The following is a 10,200-nucleotide window of genomic DNA, read 5'->3' on the forward strand; positions in this document are numbered from 1 at the left end:
CAGTTTAAGGAAGGTTGAAAATTAGAGTTATTAAGGATCAAATTAGAAGTACTATATTCAACCACGTTGGTGTACGTGTGTTTCCTTTTGAAAATAAAATTAATGCTACTTTAAATCTATGAAAAAGAGTCAAACTACTTCATTCCATTAACATACATAACTAACCAGACTTCATAACATACATAACTTCATTCAACATAACTAACCAGGTCTGTTTTTGAGAAATTTGCATAAGATGAGGATCATCCAGATCTTTTTCAAAATTTTATTTTATCCCCAAATCACTATTTCTTACTTATGTTTTCACAAACTGTTTTTGTTACTTATGTTGTAGCAGCTGTTTTGTTTTGTAATTTATTAATTCTGTTCATTAGCACAAATTACTCTTAATGTGTCATCATTAATATTACTTGGTATTTTTTTAAATGACCATGCTGGTCATTTAAAAAAAAAATAAGTAAGTTGTATTCAAAATACAGCAAAATTGCAATAATTTCAAAATCTTAGATAAGAAAAAAAGTACAAAAATTAAATTATATTGACTAACAGTTTTGAACGCCTCACATGTACAAAAAGTATTTGGGCTTTGCCACTGCACTACAAAAGCATTACCATTGTTACAACAGTTTTCTTTCTGTTATACGCAGCATAAGAAGTTTTTATGGAGACGAATATGCTAAGAACTATTCTATTAGCCTCAAAATTACCATACTCAAATTCAGCTTTTCAAAATCTGTTAAAGTTTTGATGTAAGGATTTAATGTTATATTTGTGGAGACACTTTCTTGTAAGTAATACTTAGCACTAAGAAATGCTTCAAAATGTATTTAATAATTTTTTCATTACTAATATACTAATTAAATATCACCTCAAAACTATTGTAAAATAACTTTTTAATTGTTTGAAACTTTCAATAATTTTCTTTATGTTGATTATAAAATATTTAAGATTTATAATGTAAGCAAAAATTGTAATTTGAGTGTTATTACTAAAAAACTGTAATTACTTTTGAGTTATTATATCTATTCTAAAATAAAGAAATTTGCAAATTTATCTTATTTAATTTTTTCCTAAGTTTTGACATGTTATTCTTTAATTCTCTGACTTTTTAATAAAGTATATCTTTACAGGTTTTAACAATGAAATAGGAGTAGATTTGAATACTGGATTTGTATATGGGGGTAACAGCTCAAACTGTGGTACTTGGATGGATAAAATGGGTAGTTCAGAAAAGGCTGGAAACAAAGGCAAACCTGCAACTCCAAGGTTTGTTCTTTTTGTCATGTTATTTATTGCTTGGGCCTACATAATTTTTTTTCCAACAATTTGAATTGATAAAACAAGAAAAATTCTAATAATTTCAAATAGGTTTTATATTTGAATGTTCTTAATTGGTGAATGAAAGACTTTTAACTGGTGTCACACTAGCAATCAAATTCCTAAAAGGGCCATTTCAAGTGGGAGGAGACCAGATCAATCACAAAACATGCATTTTTTCTCATTCTCTCAAAAAGATAAATATTATCCAAAGAGGAAATTTGTTAGCATCGAAGGAAAATGTATTAAAATTCTGAATTTAAAATTTTAATAATTCAATAAAATCAAAAAATTGACTTGGCGTTCATCGATAATACTTTTAAAAGTGGGCTTAGTTGGTTTTGTCAAGAAAAACATCAAAATCTTGTAAACCAGAGAACAACTATAATTGCCAGTTCTATGCAGAAAAAAAGCTTTAAAAGCATAGCCACAAACAATCTTTTAAGTTTGCCCAATTATTAAAATTTTTTCTGTGATCGTATAGACATACCTGACGGAACTGCTGGCGTTTTATTGTATTAGTTTAAGCTTGGAACCAATTTATGATGCTGTGATTCAACTGATAATAAAACTCTTTCAATTTTTGTTCTATATTCAATTATATTCATTATTTTAAATATTCTTTTGAGAGGAAGTGTTTTTAAATAGATGAATCCAAAAACAGTTCTTCTCTAATAGATTTCATGGAAAAAAATTAGTTTTTTGGTTTAATTGTTTCTTTTATGGATAACAAAACTATTTTATTAGTCTTTTAGACAGTTAAAGTACTGCACAAATTGAGTGTATTCATTTGTTCTTAATATTAAATGTTAAAGGGTTGCCACATTTTTTGATAAATAAATTATAAAATTAATTTGAATGCAAAAATTTTTAATTATGAACATTAGAATAAAGGAGAGTAAACTATTAAAGATTTTATTTCAATTTCTTTCAGTTGTTTGAACTTAAATACTTTGTTAGTTATAAGAAAATTCTTTTTTTTTTTTTACTTTGTAGTTATATACATAGTTCTTTGAATATTACTTTTTATTTTAATTATTGTTATAAAGTAATTATATTTAGTTACACAAGGCTATGATAAAGTTTATAGCTATAATGTCTCAAGTTACTTCTAAATGCTCTATAAAGGCTTAGCAATAAACTAGGTAATTCAAATTACTTAAAAAATTTTTGATTTTCAATATAATTCAGAGCAGTTGTTATTTATTATTTTTCTCAAATATAACTTAACCTAACTGAAAGTTATAACTTGTGTTTAGATTAGGACTTAGTAAAACTTTTTTGTTTGTTAATATTTACAAATACATGATATTCAAATATGTAATCATATATTTATCAAAAATTTAATTTTAATGTATAACTACTATTATAATAAAAGTTAAAGTTACCATAGAATTTTAATAATAAACACAATATGTGTTTTAGCTTACTGAAAATTGTTTAAAAAAGTCAATTTTAATTTTTCAGAAATGGATCAGCAGTTGAGATTGTTGGACTTAGCAAGTCAGCTTTAAGGTGGTTATGGTCAATGTATGAAGCTGGACATTACCCATACTGCAAAGTTGAACGGACTTCTGTTCGTAAGTAAAAATTATTGCCAAAGTTATAAAGATAAAAACCAATTTCCTATTAGTAATTTTATATTAATGACATTCAAAGTAGTATATATCTTTTATGTGTAAATATATGGAATTTTAGCTCTACATTTCTGGAATTTTATGTTATTAACTTGTGTAATGTAGAATATTTACACACTGATTCAAAATATTTATTTTTAAACCAGTACTCTCTTAAGGGAACAAAATATTTTATATCAGTATCTATGAAGTTAAGGGGTTACGCCACTCTGAAGTTTTGGAAAAAATCATTTTTATTTTTCTTTACTTAATAAGTGCTTTAATATCTTAAAATGAACTAAACAAAAAATTTTGACCAAGAAAAATACTGAATTAAGCATTTTTATACTTCCTTCAATTATTCCCTACCTTTCTATTTTGTTATAAATTTCTAGCATGTTTTTAAATGCACTTTTTTAGCAAAAATGGATGTATTAAAAATACATCCATTTATTATCAGCTCTATACCCTTTAAAAAGAAAAGCTTTCTCAAAAAAAGTCATGTAACCACCTTTTTGTTTTGTATCACCTGTGAAAAATTAATTTTTACATTTCGTTAATTGTATAATAGAGACAATTTCTTAGAATTCTGTTTTCCGCCTGAAGAAAATTTTCAAAATATGCTTAGAGTGACTTTTCATAAACCCCTTAAATATACTATTATTATGACCACAAGTATGATTTCTAGTCACTGCTTATCAGCTCTGTGGTAGAATCGCGGCGACATGGCAGCATTGTTGCAGAACGTTAAAGCGTTCTTCCAGAAAGATTTTTCTATTGGTAAGAAAACATTTTGGTTTTCTTTTCTGCAGAAATTTACTCGTAAAATTTGAATTGCACATTTAAATAATCACTTTTTGTCACGTTCAATTTACGCTGATAGTGTTTCCATTGTATTTTCAGCAGTTATTGATTTTCACATGGTTTTTAATAATCCTGATATAATTCAGACGATGTGGAAAATTTGAATCATGCATTCGAGTACTTACTTTTTAAGGCAATGATTGTATTCTTTTGTTTGCAATTATTGCTTTTGCTTCCATGAAATTTTTAAAATCCGATATTATTTATTAGAACAATCAAAACTTGAAACGAACGAGCATTGGAGCAGCCCCTTTTTGAAGAGTCTAATTTGCATGAGTTCGTGGTCTATCTGTTTTTTTACTATTTACAGCTAAGGATTTCAATACTTTTAATTCTTTTTTTTTTAATGTGATAATGATTTACAAAATGTGATAAAGGAAATAATAAGTGCATTTTTCTTTCCAACTAAATGCAAGAATATCGCCCATATTATTAGAATAAAGAAGTATTACATATTCAATGAAAATAATTATGTATACACAGTGTTTTTATTACTTTACATTAGTAATATACTTATTTGTAATTATTGAAAGTATCTAGCAGAAAGATATTGGTGCTAGAGAGTTTTTTTGCAGAAAGCCCGTAAAAATTCTGCCACAGGACTTATCAGTAATCCATGTAACATTGACCTACGGTTTGAATGCATCAAAATAAACAATGAATGATATGAGAATGAAAAGAAATGGTTCAAAATAAGTAATATCTGTCTGGGTGTTAAACCATAACATTAGAACATTTAAATTTAAACTATATACCATACATAGTGAATTGAACTTTAGTGTTATCACTTTAACTAATGAAACTCATTTGGGAGGGAGTAAGCTTTAGTGCAAAGCAAACAAGTCTCATCAACGTTCTAATCATTAAAAAAAGTTTCAACAATTTTGCCCTAGTAGTTTGAAAGTTAAAGTTTTAAAGAAATGCTGTTGTGCTGAAGGTATTAAAAGAGAAGTATGTGTCACAGTTAAGAAAAGTATTTAAATTTTAGAATATTAACTGAGTACACTATTTCATTAAGTGCAACAGAAATGGTAAAATTGAAATGATTTTGGCGTTATCATTTTGAAGCAATTAATTTTTAGCACAATTGTCGCAGGGATAATTTTTAGATTAAATTTTAGTGCAAAGTACAGTAATCATAATTTCGAAAGAGAAATGTTTTCCCTATTCAGGCATGAGATTCTTCTGACTTATGGCAGAATTTCTTACTCTTTAAACTTTTTTTTTAATTGCTGATGGCAAGTTTAAAAGACAATTACAGCAGTTAGCACAAAGATGCATGAAGAGAACAAACACACAGAGAAGGGAAACAGCTGTAGCTAGGAAAGCAATAAAAGATGAAATGGCCATCATCTATGACCCATCATAAACAACAGAGACTGCAGATGATTTTCTAAGCTTCAAAAAATAGAAAATAGTAAAAGAAAATGTTATGCTAAATGTCTATTTTTTCTTAATATTTCTACATTATTATTATTTTTTAAACTTTATTTTCATTTTATTCTATTTTATAATTTATATATAAAGCTTACCAGTTGGTCTGTCAGTCAATGTACATGTATAGTAAATTTTAAACAAGCATGTAAATAAATGTTTTCTTTTGTGCAAAACAGTTTGAGTTGATTGGTGTTTTCAGACTTTTTGTTCATTTCTCGCTCTCATGCTTATCTGTTATATAACTAAAATACTTAACTTATTTTTAAAATTCTTTCGATTTTTATTGTTGTCTTTGTGTACTTTTCTAAATACTCATTTACTATTCCTTTTAATTGATAGCTGATTCTTCTTACCCTGGAAAAACTATAACCATGACTTTTAAGGAATGGAGTGACTTAATTAAGAAGAATTTTGAAGCATATTTTTATGTTGACCTAAACCCAACCCCAGAAGATTCCAAATGCATAAATAAGCGAGGAATTTACAAAGATTCAGTAAATGCATTTCCAGAATGGGCTGATTTTCAACTGCGTCCAAATTTTCCTATTGCAATGTCTGTGGTAAGATTAACTTAATTTCTAGTGTATTTTTTACTTAGTTGAATGGAGTATTTTTTCAGAATTATAAAAAAAAAAGATTATATATATATATATAATGTGATTTATATTTTATGCTATAAGTATTCATTATATTCTTACACTTTAGTACTGTATTACCGTGAAAATACTGACTTCAAGGCATAAATGCGGAAGCCTCCAAAATGCAGACAATTTTTTTTTATTGTTTTGAAACACAATTTGGCTACATCTTTTTCCACCTATTAATATTCTCATTTACAATTATTCTGCATATTGAAAGACAAAACAAGTAAAGCTATATTTAAAGTATTAAGGCTTTTAATTTGAACTGAATGAAGACCTGCATCAAGGAAAAGCAGCAAAGTATTTTGGTGCTCAGAATTCCAAAATTCCTCTTGTAATACATTATGATAATCAAGATGAATATAGAAACATAATTTTTGACCGATATTTTCTGAAAAAATTTTAATAGTTCCTTAAAACTCTTTCATAATTATCTCATATTGTACTTTTTAAAAAATTGATTGTACTTTTTAATAAATAAATCTTGTACCCTCCTTCCCGGCCTAAGACCTGTTTTAATCCTTCCACTCGGCAACGACGTTATATATATATAATATATTGTTGTATTTCTTCTTTTTTACTTTCTGGCTACTCTCATCCCTGTTGAGAGGTACTCGTATAAATTTTGTATTTATTAAAAGTATTATGCGTATACCTATTCTTTTTCTTTCCTTTTTTATAATCTTTGCTTTAACCGAGTTTTTTGGTTATTCGAGTTAGTCATGGTCCTCTTTAACTCGTATAATCGGGACTCTAATGTATTCTAAAATTTATGTTACCTAATTATTTGTTATTTATGTCAAAAGAGATTAAAATTTATATTGTTTCAAATATACTTCCAGGCACCTGAGTTATTTACTCCAGAGAAAGCATGGACTGCACTAACAAATTGTGAAAAGCATTTACTCGGACCGCTCGGCATGAAAACTTTAGATCCCTCGTAAGATGGCTTTTCTTTATATTAAAATTTTTATCTTTGTTTATAGTATTGCTTTTAAATGTTCCTCGAATTTTTAACTAGAAAACTGTGTAAGCATTTTAAAGCTTATATACTAGAAATGTGCATTTATTGCATCTAGAAAATCCAAAATTATATTGCATTTTAAAAAATAACTATTCGTTAAATGAGTAAATTTCAGAATAGATCCTTGTGGGAAAAAGCACTTTTGGTTTTTGAATTTGGCAAGTATCTAAAATAGTCTAAATTACTGTTAAAGATGAGAAAAGAATATTTCTCAAACAATAATGTTTATTTTCTAATGTTTCTATATGTTTTAAAGTTAGTTTACTCAGGATAAACTGAAATGTTACTTCAATTTTTTCTTTTTTTTTCTAAGCTCCTTGATAAGGAATGGTATGAACGATCTATAATAAAATTAATGAGATAGGAAAAGTTAAATTTTGCCTAAAAGTTCTTTTCCTGCCAGCTGATGTTCATCAACTGCACAAAATCAATTTATAACCACCATTTTCATGCCACTCTTTTAAAAGCAGGCAACCATTTTGCCTTAATATTTTCTGATTCTGTCTCCTTACTCATGCCTTTATGAGGTTTATTTATTTTAGATGATTATAGGTTCCTGGTCGACAAAGCCCATTTTTTAAAAATCTTTATCTCACTTTATAATGTTGCTCAATTTTGTTACTTAGTGTGTCATGCCATTTGAATTTGGTGCAGTATAGCCACTTCTGTCTCTTGCACTATTAAATTTTACATTATCAATTACTATGATTTGCATACTAACACATCAATTCACAATCTCTCTAACATGAAATCTCATTGAATCGTATCGATTAGTCTGTTCTTTGAATTAACTCATTTTTCCTTATAATAATCACCTGTTCACACATGTTTTATTCAAATAAATTAATTTAATGATATCAGGCCATTCATTATTAATTATTTTCATTCATTTTTCTTTTATATTTAGAGGGTGATAATAGTCTTATCAAAGTTAAACATCTTGGATTTCAATTCTTCCAATATTTTTTTTCTTTACAAAAAAAGAAAGAAAAGAATTTAAAAATTAAAAAAAATTAACGAAACATTCATTTTTTAATTATTTATGTGAAGTAAATAAAAAAAAAATCAATAGTTAAATCAGTTGGCAAGTGAAAGATTATGTTTATTTAACGTGTATAGGTTTTCTTCATTATTGTTTTTAATTCGAAGAGCGTTAACATTTCTTATTATATTAAAATTTGTGACTAATACTTATGCCATGAATTTATGAAACTGTCTCATTTCTTCAAAGGCAATAATTTTTAATTATTAAAAATCATTGCCTTTCCACACAAATAAAGTGTAATTTTATTGATCATAACAATTTTAGTCATCGATAATATTGTATTTCATAATTATGAATGTAATTTATACTTCATTAGGGATTGGGCTTATGAAGGTAATTATGACAACAGTGATGACTCATGTAATCAAAAGACTGCCAAAGGATGGAACTATCATCAAGGACCTGTAAGTTTAAATTCATTCACATCTTTATTCATATCTTTTTTTTTCAAACTTGTTTATTTAATCAAAATATACTCCATATACTTCAATACACTTGTTGAGAATGCACTAAATGAGATTTTAAAGCATAGATTTTGTCTTAAGGTACTCTGATCTTTAAAATCATTAAACTCTGATAAGGAGATTTTCAGACTTCTTCACTTTGATATTCTGTAACCTGTTAAAACTGTTCTAAATGTTTACAAAAAAATGGAAGTCGGTTGATGAATGATCTGATAAGAGCATTGTTGTGTAGAATTATTCATGTTTTTTACTTTGCTAATTTCAGATACGTGTTGCAATAGTCTTGTATGATCTGCTTTAATTCTGGTAGCAAAGTCCTTTTTAGATACATTTAGATTCTTTTCTGCTTTCAGAGTATTTTTCAGAGGTCATCATTTCTTAGGGAAAAAAATCACCAGACCAAAATTTTTCAAACCTACTCTGCACTTTTTGATTTTTAACAATATTCCCCTCAAATGCCTGGTTTATATTGTAGCATTATTACCAAGCTTATGTTCATATAAATAGGTTACGCGAATATCAATATAATTCATATCCTTATGAAATTCAGAACACAACACAGTGGAACACTTTTGAGAATTGTTGTTAAATTTGATTTAGGCAATTGATAGTGCGACTGTAAATGACGTTTTGGTAGAAACAAAAGCGTAACAAAAACAGGGAGAAATTTCATTTGCACCAATCTTATGTGTAAATAAAGCACATTTTATAATTGTGTTGAATGTGCAATTTTCTTTTGTATAATATAAAACATTTTATAGTTTATGTAGTGATAATATTTTTATTTTTTTACCTCTTCAGGAATGGTTATGGCCTGTTGGATACTTCTTACGTGCAAAACTCATATTTTCCTCAGCTGTTGGAGGCAAAGAAGAATTCACAAAAACTGTAGCTCTTGTGCGGAAAACAATGTCCCGCCACTTCATTGAAATACAAAAATCCAAGTGGCGTGGCTTACCTGAACTAACAAACAAAGATGGTGCTTATTGTCCAGGAAGTTGTGTTGTACAAGCTTGGAGCCATGCAACACTTTTAGAAGTTCTCCATGAAATTGATGCCATGTGTTCAGAAAAAATGCCAAACAGTATTTCTGATTAATATTTTGTTATTGTGTTCTCAAAAGCATTTTATTAAATGCTTGTTTTCTCAAATGATGTTATTTCAATTGTTTATATGTTTTTTTTATGTTCAAATATCTACATCTGTTGTGCATTGTAAAATTTTTTAAATATTGTTGGTTAATGTTTGTTTTGTTTGCTTTTGTTCCTATGTGAAGTTTATAGTTAGATCAAAATGTTAAAGTTTCTATTCTTTTATTTGAATTTCTGCAAATGGAGTTTTTAATTATTTCTTAAAATTTTTTGTTGCTTGCCAAATTACACTTCCTGCCTGTTTTTATTCTCTATCAGCTGTTTTAATAACATGAGTTTAAAATTTAAGAACGGATATAAATAAACTGAGTTTAATGTTTTATAGCTTTTATGTTTTAGGATGCTATGTAATAATATTTTTGTGGTAAAGTATATTAAATAAAATTATTCTATATCTGTAAATAACTTTATATCTTTTTATTTAAATTTTTTCTAATTCTTATCTCTTTATTTAATGTTACGAAATGCCATTTGTACTTTAATACTCATTTGAAAGAAACACAAATGTTAAAAATTTTCGTAGTAGGGAGGGTTAAAATCAATGTAACTTAAATATTTTATTGGTAGATTGAAAAAATGGCCAATTACCATCATTGAGAGCACAAAACCTTATACAGTGAAAACTATGTAAATTATCCACT

General features: G+C 27.2%; 1 protein-coding gene across 2 annotated transcripts in view; it reads left to right on the top strand.

Annotated features, from left to right (window-relative positions):
- Positions 1 to 9,961, top strand: part of LOC107444927 (glycogen debranching enzyme) — a 43,654-nt gene extending 33,693 nt beyond the window's left edge. For both annotated transcript variants that reach the window (XM_016059198.4, XM_087160310.1), the window contains exons 23-28: positions 1,131 to 1,266; positions 2,785 to 2,897; positions 5,574 to 5,794; positions 6,718 to 6,815; positions 8,261 to 8,348; positions 9,210 to 9,961. In XM_016059198.4, the coding sequence (XP_015914684.2) occupies positions 1,131 to 1,266; positions 2,785 to 2,897; positions 5,574 to 5,794; positions 6,718 to 6,815; positions 8,261 to 8,348; positions 9,210 to 9,506 (953 nt within the window). In that variant the 3' untranslated portion in view covers positions 9,507 to 9,961. The remainder of the gene's footprint in view (positions 1 to 1,130; positions 1,267 to 2,784; positions 2,898 to 5,573; positions 5,795 to 6,717; positions 6,816 to 8,260; positions 8,349 to 9,209) is intronic.
- Positions 9,962 to 10,200: the final 239 nt, after the last annotated feature.

The sequence above is a fragment of the Parasteatoda tepidariorum genome, chromosome 1 (genome assembly GCF_982258835.1).
Source record: "Parasteatoda tepidariorum strain Cologne lab strain chromosome 1, Ptep-v5.0, whole genome shotgun sequence".
NCBI lineage: Eukaryota > Metazoa > Arthropoda > Arachnida > Araneae > Theridiidae > Parasteatoda > Parasteatoda tepidariorum.